Source organism: Microcebus murinus, chromosome 14 (genome assembly GCF_040939455.1).
Source record: "Microcebus murinus isolate Inina chromosome 14, M.murinus_Inina_mat1.0, whole genome shotgun sequence".
NCBI classification, from domain to species: domain Eukaryota; kingdom Metazoa; phylum Chordata; class Mammalia; order Primates; family Cheirogaleidae; genus Microcebus; species Microcebus murinus.
In genome coordinates, this window is record NC_134117.1 from 12,692,270 (window position 1) to 12,711,274 (window position 19,005).

Genomic DNA, 19,005 nt, shown 5'->3' on the forward strand with positions numbered 1-19,005 from the left:
ACTCTAGTGTTTAGAATTTTAAACACCAAAAAATGGTAAATGTAGTTTATCTGGTAGATTGAAAATAGAAACTATATTAGATTTTTTTTTTTTTTTTTTTTTTTTGTACAGAGGGTAGATTTCTATAGGGAAACCTTAATGAAAGAGTATACCTTCTGCTTTAGGAAATAACCTTTGGTCCAGCCTCACTCATTTTGGGCAGAGTCTAAATCAAGATTTAGTAATGAACTATAAAAATGATCCCTGAAAGTATAGTTTTCTATGTCAAGATTTAGTAACCAGCTTTGCTGGTTTAGTGCTGTGTCCTTGCTTCATACTCTTTTGCCAGAATGGATTTACCCATACCAACAAAGATGGGTTTTTAATGTTTCAGTGGTTCTTTAGAGATTAAAGGGGAGAACTGAACTGCTTGCTTCTTTTTTATTTTAAAAATATTTTAAAAGCACAGAAAAAGGCAGAAAATAATATAACAACAGCATTAGCTGTTATTTCTTTTGAAATTCAAAAATAAAATAATACAGCAGATACAATTGAAGGTCTCCTGTGTCACCCACCCTTAGTCTCATTCTCCTCCCTATCTCCTAAGAGACAACTATTGTCATAAATTTTGTATGTTTCCTTCCATGTTTTTATATTCCTTTCATGTTTTTATATTTGATATATGCAATATGTATCATGAAAGATACGTAAACATATGAAATGTTTTTGTGTACTCAAGGTATTTGATTTGTATTCTGCAACTCTTTTTATTTAACATGTTTTTTGAGATTTATTTATGTTGATACATATGGCATTAGTTCATTTATTTTGGCTGCTCCGTAGTGTATTATATGAATATACCATGATTTATTGTTATTATAAATGCTGAACATTTTTGTACGGGTCATTTTGTATGTATTGGGAGAGATTCTTTAGGTATATATTCTACTTCACCTAGAAGTAGAAAGCCTGAATCATACCAGTTTACACATTCACCAGCAGTCTGTGAGAGCTTCTGACTCCTGATATCAGACTTTTTCAGTTTTTGCCAGTCTGATAGGTGAGAATATCTCATCATTTTAATTTGAATTTTTCAAATTACCAGTGGCATCATAATTTTTTAGCCACTGAAATTTGAAATTAAAAACATCCAAAGGGATGAAATCCTAACATATTTGTCTGGCATGTTAGGAATCAAATGTAATTTAACGTTGTGCTTTAATTCCTATCATTCTGTTAAGGAATAAGGTATTCCTAGGAAATTAAATTTTTCATTATTACTCTAATAGCTAAAATTCACTTTGTAAAGTTTTAGGTACTTTTGATGAAGCTCTCTACAATGTGTTTTATTTGCTTGTTTTATGAAATTCAGGATGAATTGAACTCAGTCCTCATAAATGAACTTTAAGTTTTTAAAAAATTGATTAATAAACATGAGGCATTTGTTTCTATACCTGATGCCCTAAAAGGTCCTCATACTTCAGTAGTTACTTTGAACCAGGTGTGATGGTGCACGCTTGTAGTCCTAGCTACTCAGGAGGCCGAGGCAGGGGGATTGCTTGAACTCAGGAGTTTGAAGGTGCACTGGGTGACGAGAGTGAGACCCTGTCTCTGGGGGGGAAAAAGGTACTTTTGCCTTAAAAGATCTTGCCTCTTAAAGTCTTTTCAGTGAGTTCTCTCACATTTTAAAATTAAAAATCAGTTTATGTAAATGATGCATGCTTATTGTGGAATATTTTTATTTGCTACCTTTTTTTTTTTTTTTTAGTTTTGTATATGAAGGAGAAGTATTTGCTACCTTTTAATTTGCTACCTTCTTTTATTCAGAATTCTGAGGACACACAGATCATTTTTTCCTGGGTTAGGGAGTGGAGTGCAGGGTATGTGGCCGCATTTTGCCTTCATTCAGTAGTCTTTCCATTCACTACCAAGTGTGCACCAGTGCTCTGGGTAGTTGAAACTGTTGGGAAGCAGACCTGTGGATAAATGGGGTGTTCAGTGCATTAACCTACATAAAAAGAGGCACAAACAGCCTCGTAAAGAATGAATACATTTTAACTCAGGGATGTTAAATCGGTCTGTTACTGAGGAGATAATGAGCAGTAAGGTGACTCATATCTTAGAAGGTCCAAGAAAACAGGCCAGATACAAATGGAATAATATCATCCTGGTTGAGCAGTACAAATACCATGTGACCATTGAGGCTTTTCAAAGGTTTTAAATTTTGTTTTGTTTTCAGAAAGTTGGTATTGTTTATAAGTTTACTCTTGCTTGCTTTCCAAACTTTAAATTTATGATAAAAATTTAACATTTCTTTTCTGTCTCTTTTCAGTGTGACAAAATTAGGCAAGAACGAGATGAAGCTGTTAAAAAACTGGAGGAATTTCAGAAAAGTGCGTAAGCATTTCAGTGGGATTATGATGATGCATCAGTGGGGATTATGTGACTAGACACATCCTAGTTAGTTGCTGATTCCTTGATCATACAGTCAAGAAAGCAAGAATTGTCTTCTCACTTGCTAAAAACATGCCCTGACATTACTAATTTTTAAAGAAATGGAATAAGTGTTATTGTTTTATAAGGGTATTATAAAAGTTTATAATTGTTACAAAAGATTTTACTATGTAGAAAAATTAAAGGAGAATAAAAATTACTTGTTATCTTGATGCCTTGATAAAAGCCAATGCTAGTGTTTTATAGCCTATCCTTCCTGGTCTTTCGTTTGTCTAATGTGTGTATCTACAAAAAAGGCAATCATGTTTTGTATTCAGTTTTGCAGCCTGCTCTTTTCAGTAAACAGTGTACTGTGGTCATCTTTGTGTTTCAGTAGAGATGTACATCAATTTTAATTGTTTGTCCATAGTATTCCATTATGTTAGTACCATAATTTATTTAAATATTCCTTCACTGATAGATTATTCCTGGTTTCTAGCTATTACAAATAATGCCATGGCAAGTATTCTTATACATATATCTTTATAGCAATATGAATAGTTTCTTGGGTTAAGTCATACCAAAGGAGTTACACTGGAAATCTGCTATAGAGAATTGTGCCTATAGCTAACAACACTGTGTTGTAGATCTTATGTTACGTGTTCTTAACGTGGAAATAAATAAATAAAAATAAATAAGTAAATAAAGAGTGCAGAAGGAAATTCTGGGATATGTCTGTGGCCTTGATGGTGTATCACAGGTGTATCCCCAAACTCATCTGGTTATATACTTTAAATATGTACAGCTTTTTACATGCCACTTGTACCTCAATAAAGTGGTTTAAAAACAGAGAAAAAGAATTACAAGTTTACAGAACTTAGATGTTTTTAAGAGTTTGAATGTTTGAACTAGCCCTCTTTTCAAGGGAAGTTAAATTCCCACAAAAGCTATAATGATCTTCTTAATTTTTGCTATGTAATATTTGTATGTGACATAAATCTGTTATTACTTTATCCCCTGAGATAGAACATAGCTGATCAGACCTAGAAGATTCAGATGGAAGTATGTCATGGGCAAAGGGCCAGACCATAGCAGAGGAAGTGGCCCCCTTCCTTGGGGGGAGCCAAGGTCTTTCTCCATCATTCTGCAGATGCTGTATCAGTCAAGCTATTGGATTATATCAAAGTGTTGACTTGGCAACTATGCAACAAAACATTTTATTTCTGTTGAAGGTAAAACGGTCATAAAAATGTAGCCTTCTAGTTAAATTTCAATAGAAAGTTTAGTTTAGCATCTGGCTGTAACAAGGAATGTCTAAGGGGAATCTTGTTGATAGGACCTATCCTTGGAGGCCAGTATGCTGTGGTAGAACTACCTCATATTTGTGAATGTAGGAATTATAATCACGTGACACTTTCTCCTTCTTTAATGCAAGATTTATGAAATATGCTTACACTTGTGCTGACACGAGGTCACATCTGAAAGAGTTATACCGTTGGCATTGTTACCAATTATTGTGCTTGAATTATTGATAGTGGATTGGTATACTGTGTACAGCGGGAAAAGTTCAAATTTCTGATGGTTGGACTTATGAGATGTTTTGGTCCAGGTAGGTAGTAGGGATTTTGCCTCCTGCATTATGCAAAAGCAGAGGCAACTTTCCCCACAAATCAGCCTTTAGAATAACATGTAAACTCTGCTTTTATCTACCATTTCTCTTTTCCCTTTCCTTGGTTCTTCCTCTAAACACCTTGATAGTTTTAAAAATTTATGTTTTTCCTTATGAGCAACTCAAAGTCTGGAAGGATTAATTAAACAGCAGTCTCAGTTTTACTCATTTAGTTTTTACCTTTACTAAATGTGCTTAATTTATTTAAAATTCGGATGGCAGAAAAACAGAGTTGCTAACTTTTTTACCCAGTCTTAAGAGAAAATGTAGACTAAGAAAACATTAGTTATTTGTTAAAAAATATATGTGAGATAAGAGATTTATGGCTTTTTAACAGAGGGTAGAATTTCAGATTTGGAAGGAAGTGGGGCCATAATTTATCACCAGGGCAAGGGCCATAATTTATCACCAGGGCAAAGCACCATTTGGTGTGAATCCATGTAGTCCTGAGTAAGTTTCTGTGTTAGTAAAATTGTGATGATTGACCCTGCTTTGTAGGCTGTTTGAGGATAAAATGAGATAATCTTTTGTAAAAAGTATATAACACTGTATGTGGCAGATAGTAAGTACTCAATAAATGTTGGTTGCCGGCCTCATCTACTGAAGCATCCAGTGCCTGACTGCCCTTCAGTATTAAGAGTTCATATCATTTACCTTTAGGGAGGGAATTCCTGGATACCAGACTCCACAATTGGGCAGCTGTGGGGGAAAGTTTCTTTTGGTGCTGAGTTGAAATCTGAAATCCCTGTAACCTATGTACTAGACCTAGGTCTTGAAGTGTAGGAAGAGCAGCTGAATAAGGCTCAGGAAAAGCTTTGTTAGGCCATAGGGCTCTACTTGCCCTAGGTTAGCATGCTTTTCTCAGGATAAATGCGTTTTTATCCATATTTCTATGCCATTCTTGGCCCTCTGCTGGCTCTTTCTTTGCCTTTCTCTTAGTCTTTCTACGCAAAGAACACCGCCACATAGCAAAGCCATCTTCCCTAGGAAGACAGATTCCTGTGAAAAGAGAAGTAATCAAAGTCCTTTCATATCTCTTAGGACACAATATTAGATCCTTTGCTCTGTTTTAGGACACACCAATTTTCTACATATATGCCAACTTTCATGGCTGTTTTCTTGCCACATGAAAACCTTTTAAAGTAATCTGATGCTGAAGAAGGAATTTGCGATATGTTCACCATGTATGCTCAAATCATATTCTACATCTAAAACAGTGCTGGATGTGGGAGTTTGGAGAAGTGGTGGTGACACCTTGCATAGTTAGAAAGGACCATAGAAATCTAGAGTCACCTAGAAATGGATTTGGCTCGGTTTTACCAGTTAAACTCCGTGATTCAGAATATGTTATTTCTCTGGGCCTTAGAGTTCTGAAATATATAATCAAATTGCTTTGTTAATACCTGTATTATAGGATTGTTGTCAGGATTCATGAAGGAACACATGTAAAGGGTTTAGCACGAGGCTGGACACATACTCAGGCTCAGTAAATGGTGATGAGTAAATGGTGATGGTAGTTGTTTCCTAAGCTGTTCTATACAGAAGAGAACATTCATGTAAAAGGATGGTCACAGATGAACTTAGGCCCGATGTATCTTTTCAGTCCTTCAAACAAACACAGACATGAGTACCTACTTTGTACATAGCATTGTGCTGTACAAGAGAATCAGACGTGTATAAGATAAAATCCCTGCTCTACTGCTCATAGTAGAAGACAAAAATAAGTAAAAGAAAAAAAAGTTACCCTACAATGTGATCTATACTATGATGGCAAGTATATAAGAGTGCTTTAAGGTCATAGATGTGGAGAGACAAACTTTGCTAATTCAACTAGCCTGTTAGAAACAATCGTTGATGTACTTTTAGGGTTATTATGCTTCTGAGTTCTCCGGGTCATTAAAATGTTTTTCATTATGAAAAATTTCAAAGTTATACAAAAGTGAGAAAATAGTATAATGATCCCGAGTGTACCAATTATCCTGCTTTAGCGGTTATCAACTTGTGTCCAATCTTCGTTCATCTGTGTACTCACTCTCACCTTTTGAAACTCATCTACTCGTAATATCATTTGAATATTTACTAACTGTAAATACTTCAGTATATATCCTAAAAGCTTAGGATTTTTTCCTTTTTAATATAACTGCAATACTAGGGTCACTTTAATAAAAGCTCATCTTTAAACCTTATGTCATCCAAAAATATAGGTGTAGTGGCCGTGGATTGTGGATACTATGAGACAAACTGAAATTCAAGACCATGAGGCAAATCATAAAATAAACAGCTGAAGTTTTTAAAAACTTTTATTCTTTGAAAGATACAAATAAATTTATATATCAAAAATATTTCTTTGTGGGGGGAGGGGGGGAAGGGCATTGATTGAAACCTTAAAATCTGTACCCCCATAATATGCCGAAATAAAAAAAAAATTTCTGTTTTACATCATGTGATCTGACTTTGGTTTTGAAAATGGGGTCATGCTTTTTAAAGATATAACTGCCATGGGAAATATATTCTTCTTTTCTGAACCTGGAAAGTTGATTAGTAGGTTTCTATGCTACCAATTTAGCATTGGGATAATTTCTTAAACTAAAAGTTAAAGTACAATTTTAAATTCTACTGTTCCCTCTTTGAAGAAGAAATAAACAACCCCAGCTGATGGAATATACCATATCAGAGTGGGAGAAAATGTGGGCAAGTACTACCCAGCCAAGTTTATCAAGTTAAATCACAGGGCAGCTTTTTACAAAATGTTTAGAAAATAAATGTGGTTTTTTTCCCTCTCCTATTTGCTAGGCCTAAACCTCACTACTGTGGAATGATTTTTCTTATTCTTTCCCAAGCAAGAACATTATTGAATAAAAAGTCAGATTCCTATGAAAAATGCAGAGTGTTTATGTTTTTGTTATGATAGTGGAAATACCAGATTGTGGCAGAAGATGTCAAGTAGTTAAGGCTAAAAATTCAAAGTAATATTTGATGTTGTAAAAATTGTATAGGTTTCTTTTCTCTTTCCTTCACATTTTTGAAGAACCTACCTTGTAAACATAGTGATAAAATGCCAGGAATATTAGGATTTTAAGGAAATAATAGAGCCTATTATTTAAACTACAATATAAAAGGCAATTATATTGATGAAGAGCTACATGGGCTTTGTGTGTGTGAATAAACTTGGCCTGTGTTCAGCTTCTATTTGTTCTTCTGGCATAAACACATATTGTGTGTGATTCCAGTTTAATGGGAACCCGTTTGTATGCCAAGCAGCTGCATTTTAGGACCTATTGCGTGATTTCATAGCTCTCTGAAAATTGGTTCTATTCAGAACAAGAGATAGAAGAGAAGAAGGGGGGTGGTGTGGAAAGGGGGGGGAGCTTCAACACACAATCATTTCTTTTCAATTGGAGCCAGAAAGGTTGATGACAACATGACCATTGTGTTATAATGATAAGACCACTAAGGCATCTGTACCTCTCATCAAGGCTTTCACACAAGAGCAGATACAATTTAATTCACTGCTCTGTCAGCAGTGCTGATACCATTATGCCGTCTGTCTCCACAGTTATAATCACTGTCCTCTGAGAAATGCAGTTGAAATGATCTTGAGCAGTCAAAGAAACTCTCAATTAAGGCTGCCACTTCCAATGTGTCAGATTGTGTCTTATGCACTTGGTACAATTTTCACTTCCAATCCTGTTTATTTACAATGTCTACCAGTAATTACGCTTAACGTGTCATTTAGTGAGGGGGGCCCCTGCCAAGCCGATTATTGGGTGCTGCTGTACCATTGAGTGGGAGTTTCTCGAAGTCAATGCCATCAGCAGCTTTTAGGCCCTGATGGGATGCAGTAGTAATGTTGATAATGCAAGTATCGTGCTCATCAAGTCATAATTAGATGCCACTCAAATGTGCCACTTGTAATAACAGTGTTGATTCATGTTTTTCTCGGTGACTGCAACTACTAATTAGTTAAGTGGTTTTTGGTTGGCCTGCATTTGCTGCAGATTATTATTACCCCTGAAAAAATGTCAAGGTTAGGGATGTTTCTGGCCATTTAGTGCTGCTTTATGAATTTGAATATTAACATAATAAGAACTTTGGACAGACTTAGGAAGTAATACATTTTTGTATTTAATTTGGAGAGAAATTTTTTTCCCCTGAGTTTAATCATAATTGCAGGTTAATTAAGCTTAAATGAATCAAAAGTAATCTCTCTTTGTGTTATGTGAGCCCAGTGCTTTTTGCCTAACTTTGTTGGGTTTCACATTTGGGTGTCCTTTAATTTTTTTTTTTTTTTTAAGCCAAACACATGTCAATAAGTAACATGTCTACACTTAAGTTCTGAGATTCTAGGAATTTTCTTCTAACTAGAAATATGGGCAGAAGGAATTAGCATTTTTCTTAGTTGGTCTTCAAAATATAATTCAAGTTCTAAACTACTTTATACCTTTAAATCTCAATTTACATGAGCCAGCTCTCAAAAAATCTAAAAATTACTGTTTTTCAAGTGTTGGTACAATATCAAGAAAAATTTTACTTCTGTACCTCCTGGCAGTCTGTGATGCAAGAAGTAATTTATTAGTATCTGCTTTCATCATTGAATGATACATAAATCCTGTTGCTACACTTTTCTGCCCTAGAGTTTATGGAATAACAGTAACTACTTTGTAACTAATAAATACTAATGTACAATACTTAATTAAGCTGCCACATTGTTATTCCAGTCATAAGATCAATTTAAGATTTATTTTTCTTTTATTATCATTAGCTGATTTTCCTTCTTAGATCCATATATTGTATCATGCTAAGAAAAGGCAGTCATGTTGCCATCTTCTTTATTTATGAGAGATCTTTTGTTTAAATAGCAGATATGTCTATGGATATGTATATAGCTGCATAGAAAATAGATGCTTTAAAAAAGTCTCCTATGCTCTTGAAATTCTAGAATTAAAAAAAAATAAATAAAAATTAAAAAAGTCTCCTAAATAGCTTCCTTAAAATATCTATAATAGCAGTGAGGCATTCTTCATTGTGTTCTTTTCCTTTCTTTCTACATTCAAATATTAGCAAAGATTCAACCAGGGCTGCTTCTCAAAAACTTTTTTCAATGATAGCTAAAGGTTTGGCCAACTAAAGAATTGAAGTATTCTTAATCATGGAACAATGCGTGGGCTTCTGGAATAGCTGACTAATCTCTGAATGCTGAGACATTTTTTTCCTCTCATTCCTAGTTTCTCACATGGTTATAGAGGAAGTTAATTTCATGCAGAACCATCTTGAAATAGAAAAGACTTGTCGGGAAAGTGCTGAAGCTCTGGCAACAAAGGTGAGCCTGTTCACATGAAGGAATTTTACCTGAGCTTTTTTATTTCCACTTGCTTTCCTAAACAGTGGCTTCTGTCCTTCGGTGGTGTTCCTAGTTCTCCAATCAGTTATCTAGTCTGATGAGGGAGGGAAGTGTGGTAAGGTCTCAGAATCCTGGAATATGATTATGTAAATATTCGCCTTAATGAAAAGGTTATTTCCGTCGTAAAAGGAGCATTTGTGTATGTGTATTTCAGCATTTGTGTTTTTTTGCCTGTGAAAAATAGTCTCAGGGTAGTCAGTTAAAATGAACTTTCCAAATGTCTATGCATTTAGTTAAAATGCGAACTGAGTTTAAAACTAACCTGGTGTGACATAAAAGACCAATGCATGTTTCATATTTGAATCAGATGAAAAAGTCATTCTGAAGCCGTACATTTCAGGTGATTATTTGTGAAAGCAAAGTGAGGGCATGCTAAAGGTGACCTCCAGTGCTCCGCTGATTGCTTCTAGCTGATGAATTTACCAAGTGTGTAATTTTCTATATTCTGTCTCATCAGAAGTACATTATTATTAAAGAATGTTTTTATCTGTCTTATGTATTTTGGGTTGGGTAAAATGCATCTGAACCACTTCATCAGAAAATGGATTACAGCAATTTTCAACCAAATTTCATTAGTAATGCTGGTTGTATTTCTTTTCCCTCCCCCCCATCACCTACTTCCAAAGTATTTCTTTGGATGTGACTGAAATCCCACTACCCACAAATAAATAAGTAAATAAATTTAATTAGTATGCATCAGCAGCGTGCTTGCTAGAGGTATTTGCTTAATTGTTTGCATAATGACACTACATTAGAATTCATAAGATATTCAGTCTGAACCTAAGAATATAAATCTGTGTATGTAACTTCTCTCCTGTTACCCAGTCTAAAGAATTCATAGCAATATAGGCCATTGCTTTAAAAACAATAATAACATGGTTACTCTTGCATCATGTTTACTCTGCTACATATGATAGAGTTTGCTGGTCCATAATGTTGTGTGAATTCTTTTCATTTCTCTTACTTCTTTTGGAACAAGTAGGGAAAAAAATACTAGCTGCGTTGAATCTTCTGGCGTCTAAGGATACTCTCTATATGTTCTCTTGTTATTTTTAAGTATTCCTGTTGCATTAGTACATCCAGAGTAGGGACACTGCTTACCTCTCCCAATTGGCAGAGTTTATTCGGGGACAGTATATCCAGATTTTGTTCCTGGTTATGTCATTTTTGGCATATGTGACTTTGGACAAGCTTGTTCTGTTCTCCGGACTGCAGTGTCTCATCTTAAATGGCAGGCTGGACTAGAGTTAATCATTGGTCTTTATGACACCCTTTAAAAAAATTACTCTTTCCTCCCTCCCCTTTTATTGAATAGGTGACTTTGGGCAAGAGAATTCATCTCTTTGAGGTTTGATTGTCTTGCCCTAAATGCCAGGATGGGCCGTGGTTGGTTTCTTGAGAACACCCCAGACCCACTGGCTCTTGGGGTATATGACCCAAGCATGTATATGTAGAAAAGCTGCCAAGTGATTGTTAACTCCTGGTTATGAACCACTGTGTTACCTAATCTCTAAGGCCATTTTTACAATTTAGTCGTAGCAATAGGCTCTTTAATTTATGCTGTTTGTTGCCTATTCTTAAAGAAGCCTTTTAAAAAAATGGACATATTGTTTATTTTATGCACTCATTGGGCCTGGAATAAAGAACAAACCAAAAAATGAGAATTCAGTCAGACACTATCTATGTGCTCATTGGATGTGAAAGATTGTTTGTTTTTTGTGACAGGGTCTTGCTCTGTTGCCTAGGTTGGAGTGTAGCAGTATGATCATAGCTCACTGTAATCTCAAATTTCTGGGCACAGTGGATCCTCTGTCTCAGCCACTCCAGTAGCTAGGACTACAGGTGTATGCTACCATGCCCAGCTAATTTTTAAAATTTTTTGGAGAGATCAGGTCTTACTGTGTTGCCCAGGCTGGTCTTGAACTCCTGGTCTAAAGCAATCCTCCAATTTCAGCTTCTTAAAGTACTGGAATTGTAAGCATGAGCCACCATGCCTAGCCAATGATATTACTTGATGCAGAATTTGAAAGCTTTGTTTATATGTGTGATCAATAAATGATAACATATTCTGATTTAAGTATACATTTTGTTTATACTTATATACATTTTTTGAAAGTAGGCTTCATTTTCTGAGCAGCAAAATTTCTGTAATTCTTATTTTTCTAAATCTTTTCCATCAAATTAATGACAAATGGAATGTCTAATTCTTATGATGCAGTTTGATCTCATAATTTCTTAAAAGCAAATGTAGATACTTTGCTAAAATGTATAGGTTAAACTGATGTATGTAGGGCACTTATTTAAGTCATATGATCCAAGCCATTAAACTTGCATGTTTTGTACCTTTAAATGTTTATTAAACTGTGCTCAATATAAAAATTCTATTTAAATTTGAATATAGTAGTAGATTCTGTTACTGTAGGGTTATAAAAGATTTATTTTTGGCTTGTAACATAGAAGGATTCTAAACAACAAGTAGCATGCCATTAACTTATAACTTGGATGAATAACTGCAGTGAAATTGCTTAGCCCAAATTTGCAAATTCAGAATTCTCAAAAATGTTCAAGTAGTATGCACACAAGGCGTCATGTATAAGTCTTTTATTTCTTCTTTTAAAATATGAAAATGGTGTTTTAGAGAAGACTTAAGAAATTTTCTGGTTGCCTCTTTTCTTGAACTAGTAACTTTGTTAAATAGAGTAGTTGTATTACAGACAGATAGTAGCTGGTAAACTTTGGTGCCTGATTTATTTAGTAGGGGTATTAAGCTCTTTGAAAACAAAACTTGACTATCAGGTTATAAAGCATTATTGTGATGGTGGTCTGGGAGGTAATATATTAAGCACTAGATGGAAAAAATTAGTATTTTCATGAGTATCTTAGAGGAATAAGAAAAATAGATGAATAATTTGGTTGAAGAAAACTAACTGGTAAATGATTTCCAAAGGTTAACACACAAACCTCTCTTCTTCCTATTAATAGCTAACACTTACTGAAGTTTTACTGTATGTCAGTTACTATATTAAGTACTTTGTATGTCTCTTTTAATCTTCATATTGTGGGATAGAGACTATTTTTATCCTTTCCCGATGAGAAAACTGAAACACCCAAAGATTAGGTTAATTGTAGAGGCAGAGGCAGAAGTTTATTGCAGAGCTAGGTTGTATACTAAATAAAGCCTTGCATTACTACATCAGTGATTCTTAGATTGATGTACATTGCAGTCACCTGGGAAGCTCTGAAAACTATGTGGGGTCCCACTGCCAGAGATTCTGGTATGGTGTAGGGCCCAAGCATTGGGATTTTTTAAGTGCTCTCCAGAGATTCTGATGTACAGAATTGAGGACCATTAGTGTAAACATTAGGAGACAGAATTATAAATTAACACGTTAACTGCCATGCAAGTTGTATTTAACTCATGCTAGTTTTGAGCCTGAAGCTTCATGCAGCAAAACCTGGACAAAACCCTGCAGTTGGTTCGTGAAAATCTTACTTGTTGATGTTCTTATTGTTACAACTAATATTGGCAAATTAATTCTAAAAATGTGTATTAAATGAATAGGAGTCAGTAAATTTTGTTTTTCATTAAATTAGAAAGGAGTATTTTGTTTTTGAAGTTTTTATTCTGTTTTTGTAATAAAACACCGTGGTCCCAAGGAAAACAATTATTTTTGCTAGTGTGGCAATGTGTTAAGTCTTTAGATTTTTCACTTTTTTCTTGAATTGGTATTTTCTTCTAACATTCAGGAAATATGGGATAGTTTGAGAATTGGCAAGAAGGGTCCTTGAGCTTCTAGTGCCATGCTGTGGCATTCATGATTTAAAGAAACCACACAGTGCTTTCTTGGATTTTCCATCCTAAAGAAGAGGGGTTGGGAAATTATGGGGCTCGTCTCTCATCCCTGATCCTCTAATGTGGGGAGATAGAAGCTGCCGCTGTAGACTGGGAACAAGGGATAAAGGGCTGTGTCTGATTTCCCAAATAGAACTCATCAGTCTTCTTCCCAGGAAGAACCTGTGGAAGGGTTGATAGCCATTTCTAAGAGATTCTTCATGATTCCCCAGAGAGGGCAGGGAGACCTCTTGTTCTCCAGACCATGCCATCTGGGGTAAACATTTTGGCTATATATTACTGACGTAAGAATCAGATCTCCTAGATTGATGTGGGCTGGGCTTCCTTGTGAGAAGCTTGGAGGAGCCCAGATTATGATCACAAATACAGATCATAAATATTTAAAGGTACAAAACAAGCAAATTTAATGGCTTTAGATTGTACAGTTTAAATAATTGGTCTACATACATCAGTTTAACCTACACATTTTGGCAAAGCAAAGAATCCACAGTAGAGGTAAAGCCAGACTAATACCATACCAAACATCTTATTCTGGTTTCAGGTACAGTGGGGAAGGGTAGTTAGCTTTCCAATGAGTTATGTTGATTTATTTCTAATATCAATTATTAAATCTTGGTGGCCAGTGGCTCTAATAAAGGAATGTGTTTGCATTTCTATAGCTTACATTTTATTCTGGAGGAAATAATCTATTAACTACTTTCATGTGCTCAAATTTAAAAAGACCTTTGAGTTTTTAGTCTTGAGAAGAGGAAACATAAGCAAAGCCATATCTTCCTTCTGTAGAGATGGGACCAAGCTTAGTGTTTGTGTGTACTTTGTTACTAACATTTTTATGTACATAAACACATTAGCTAAAGAAGGTGATGATGGTTGAGTAAATCTAAAAACCAGCTCGTTTCTCTTATTTCTACATCAGGGAACAACGCATGCATTAACAAATTAGGAATCTGTTTTTCTGTTATGAATTAGAACTCTTTTTTATAGAGGTAGTAGAAACATATCTTGAACTTCTGTTGTGTCTTGTTAGTACTCTATGTTTAAGTAGTAAAAACACATCTTGAACTAGTTTAATCAAGAAAAGAAAAACTGTAGGAATTTGTTAGAGAGGAATATTGGAGAATCCCATAGAGTCTGTGAGCAAGAAACAGTTTAAGAATAGACTGGAGTCTGGGAAACCCTTTCTCCATTGGTTTCCTCTATATAGGAGCTTCATTTTTGGCTTTGCTATAGGCTACCTTTCTCTGTTCCTCGATTTAGTAGTGGAGTATGGTTGCCAACAGCTCCAGACACATGGAAAGAAACTTTTCTCTCTGTTCCAACTTACAAATTTCTACAGAAGAAATCTTGATCAGGCACTAACCTGGGGTGCCTAATCCCTGGACTAATTCACTGTGGCCAGAGGGATGGGTGTGCTCCGAGGGACCAGGGCTCTTCCTGCAGAAGTCATGTGGAACAATGAAGAAGAATGGCAGTGTTCTGGAAAGAGGGGATGCTAGGCAAACAGACATGGAAAAGTGTTCACAGCATGACATCAAACAGAAAGTTTGCTTAAAATAAAGTGCCTTAATTAAGATTATTAAAGGCTATAAATAAATCAAAATTTTATTTAATCTCTACCACTATCTTAATTCCTTATATTTGTCAGTTATAACTAGCATTTCCACTTGTTGCTAGCTGTAATCCAGGTAGCAGGTCTTGCTTTTAAAGTAATACATTTAATATTAAAAAGTATGAATAAAACCTTATCTAATAGGGGGGAAGGCAACACACGTAACCTAAGCATTTGTAACACTATAATATGCTGAAATTAAAAAAAAAAACCTTATCTAATGAATCTGCTAATTGTTATGTTTTGCTGTGAATGTTGATGAATATGTAAGACAAAAATACAGTCAGTTTGTCTATTGTTTTAAAATCCAAGATGCTCATTTGACTGCTGTTAAAATAACCGTTTTTATATTTTGTCTTAGCTAAATAAAGAAAATAAAACATTGAAAAGAATCAGCATGTTATACATGGCCAAGCTGGGACCAGATGTAATAACTGAAGAGATAAACATTGATGATGAGGATTCAACTACAGACACGGACGGTGCCACCGAGACTTGTGTCTCAGTACAGTGTCAGAAGCAAATCAAAGGTGGAACTCTTTGCTTCATTACTGGGCATGTTTCTGACAGCACTTCTCAACCCTGACTGCACATCAAACCAGTTGGCAACTTTTGAAAATACTATTGCCTGCGTCTTACCTCCCCCAAATTCTGATTTAAAAAGGGTGTAGCCTGGTTGAGAATCACAATAGGTTATAACATTTGTGATTTATGTACATAAACACATTACCTAAAGAAGGTGATGCTTTGGAATTGGCACTTTTGAAAGTGTTAGCTCAACAGAAATAGCTAGTTATACTATAAACTTAAGAATATGGACTCTGTGTCAAGATATTCTTGTTAAATGAAAGAAAGAATGGATAAAAATATATTTAGCCAACACTCCCTTTTTGTTTGGTTCTGTCTTGAAATCTTTGGAAAAGATTTTCCCCAAATTCCTTAGGTTCTGCCCTCCAAGAACTTCCCATCTGATTCTGGCAGTGAGCTCTAAGCAACATTCAGATATTCAGAACAACCGTGTTGGTCAGCAAGCAGTGCTATAAGGCTAGATCACATGGTACACCTGTCAAACGCACATTAATTTTATTCATACACATGTTTATGTTGAAGATGTAGGAAAGCAGTTTTGGGCTCAATAACTATCAGACTATTTTAATTTAGTGCATATGTCCAAAGCAATACTCATCAGTTTGTTTGGTAGATAAAATTTCAGTTGGAAGCATAAAAAAGAAAGGATGTAACAGGCACTGTCTTTACTGGACTCTTCAGTCCCTCCATGTAGAATTATGTTGGTAGAGGGAGAGAGGAAGTTTCTGTTAGGTCTTGAACAATATGGTCTCATGTTCTTCCTTTTGGATTAGCCAGCTAGTAGAGAAAGGGATTTAGAAATAAGTCTTTGAGAACTTCTTCAGGCTGCATTCGTATATAAAGTTTGACTTACCTTACAAATAACTGCATAGCAAGTTTCTCATTGCCTTTGGGAAAAGGTAAGAAAAAAGCAGTTAAAAACTAAAGGCAAAACGGTAGGCTTGGGTATAAATTTAATTAGTCTATGGGAAATCATGTATATTTTTAAACATTTGAGTTGTAGAAGTAACTTTAACACCAGAAGCCTTTGTACTTACAGTTGCTATTGTATTCTTTTCTCTTCTTTCTTTCTTTTTTTCTTTTCTTTTGTTTTCTTTTTTTTTTTTTTTTTTTTTTTTGAGACAGAGTCTCACTCTGTTGCCCAGGCTAGAGTGCCGTGGCATCAGCCTGGCTCACAGCAACCTCAAACTCCTGGGCTCAAGCAATCCTTCTGCCTCAGCCTCCCGAGTAGCTGGGACTACAGGCATGCGCCACCGTACCTGGCTAATTTTTTCTATGTAGTTTTAGTTGGCCAATTAATTTCTTTCTATTTGTAGTTGAGATGGGGGTCTCACTCTTGCTCAGGCTGGTTTCAAACTCCTGACCTTGAGCGATCCACCCACCTCAGCCTCCCAGAGTGCTAGGATTATAGGCGTGAGCCACCTTGCCCTGCCTCTTTTTCTTTTTTATTTTTTGAGACAGAGTCTCAGTCTGTCCCCCAGGCTGGAGTGCAGTGACATCATCATAGCTCTCTGGAACCTCAAACTCCTGGGCTCAAGTGATCCTCCTGGCTCAGCCTCCCAAGTAACTGGGACCACAGGCATGCACCACTACGCCTGGCTAATTTTAGTTTTTTTTTTTGTTTGTTTGTTTTTTGGTACAGATGGGGTATTGCTTTGTTGAGCAGGCTGGTCTTGACCTCCTGGCCTCAAGTGATCCTTCCACCTCAGTCTCCCACAGTTCTGGGATTACTGTGTATCCCCCAAAATAAGACCTACCCATAAAATAAGCCCCAGCAGGATTTCTAAGCAGTTGCACAATATAAGCCCTACCCTGAAAATAAGACCTAGTGATGGGCTTGGCTATGCAGCATATCTGCACAACCCATGCATTTCATCGCCAAGCAGTGAAGACAAGCAGCCCTTCTCATCTGCCCCATGAGAGCTCTGTTGCTCAATGTGAGAGATTGGGGTCAATGGTTCTAAAGGAAATAGAGTCACAAGAAATTCAGGATAGAATTCGGGGTTTGGAGAGTTATGATGATGTTCCAGAAGAAGACGACTTAACTATATTTGAATAAATGTAGATTGTTGTACTGTACTTAAAAAAAAATAACACATCCCCTGAAAATAAGCCCTAAGGTGTCTTCTTGAGAAAAAATAAATATAAGACCCTATCTTATTTTCGGGGAAACATGGTACAGATGTGAGCCACCATGCCTGGGCTAGTTGCTGATATTTTCATTCTAGTCACACATTTTTTATTTAATTCCAATAATAAAAAATATGAAATAAATTAAAAACAAAACACCCACAACTCTGGAGAGAAAATTACTAGAATTAACCCTTCTTTCAAATAGTTATATTTTGAGTAAGTTCAAATAATGTTTAAGGGCTATAAATTGGCAGCATGTCAGGATCTTTTTCTTCAAATCAAAATCTCTAAATTATTAACTGCCCAATTGTTTGTTTATATTGTATTGTGACAAGAGCCCATGGCCATAATGGAATAAAAAAGAAATTAGTACAATGCCTTAATTTGCTTTGCTGAAAGCTTAAAAATTTTTGCTTCTCAAATGCCAGGTAGCTTTTGGGGTTGTAGGTTTGATAGAATGCAAAAGAAACATGATCTGGTACATTTAATGTATTGAGGTTGCCTGATAGAAAATTACTAATAGCCTGGCTGTGTAGGGGCCACCTACATAAAGGAGATTCCCATTGTCCTTTGGTTCTTTATTTTCCTTTTAATTGTTAAATAGCTTTGACCATAAGCTGCATATAGTATGGCATTTTTAATTCTTTTGAACAGATAGATTTCTTCTTTTAAAAATAAGTTTATTCTATTTTTTCTAAATTTTTTCCTTAAAAATATAGAACTTCGAGATCAAATTGTATCTGTTCAGGAGGAAAAGAAGACATTAGCCATTGAACTGGAAAATCTCAAGAGCAAACTTGCAGAAGTCATCGAAGAAGTATGTATCTTAGGCAAGGCCTTTAGTGTTCAAGGTGTTTGGGGACTGGCTAAGTTAAAAATTTGCTGTTAGAAGCTAATTTCTGACATGAGAACCATGCATCAATTTTAATCTCCTCTTCTCAGACATATAAAAAGATAGAGAAAGTAAGATCATGCACATCAATGTGTCTACTACCTAGCTTAATAAATGAAACACTAAAATGGCATGGATGTATTCCCTGTTGTCCCCCACTTTTTACTGCATGAGGCAAATTTGTAAGAATGGTAGTTACAGTTTCAGGTCTTACACCTTACTGCTAGTGGTGAGGAAGGAAGAAGAGTGTTTTGCTTCTTCAGTGGGTAGTTGGCTCAGTTGGGAAGGACGGTCCCTCTGTGGACCTCCAGCACAGGTGTATATGATAGATAGTAGAATGTGCACAAGTGGTAGAATGCATGCAAGAGGCTATTTAGAGAATCTTTCCTTTTCCTTTTGAACTGTCTTAAGAACAGGACCACAAAATTGCCTTTTATTTGCTTGAGGC

At 35.6% G+C, this 19,005-nt stretch overlaps 1 protein-coding gene across 3 annotated transcripts in view; it reads left to right on the top strand.

Annotated features, from left to right (window-relative positions):
* Positions 1-19,005, top strand: part of SHTN1 (shootin 1) — a 126,259-nt gene that overhangs the window by 52,595 nt on the left and 54,659 nt on the right. For all 3 annotated transcript variants that reach the window (XM_076009761.1, XM_012774934.2, XM_012774959.2), the window contains exons 3-6: positions 2,312-2,372; positions 9,307-9,401; positions 15,306-15,474; positions 18,385-18,482. In XM_076009761.1, coding sequence (XP_075865876.1) covers positions 9,315-9,401; positions 15,306-15,474; positions 18,385-18,482 — 354 coding nt within the window. In that variant the 5' untranslated portion in view covers positions 2,312-2,372; positions 9,307-9,314. The remainder of the gene's footprint in view (positions 1-2,311; positions 2,373-9,306; positions 9,402-15,305; positions 15,475-18,384; positions 18,483-19,005) is intronic.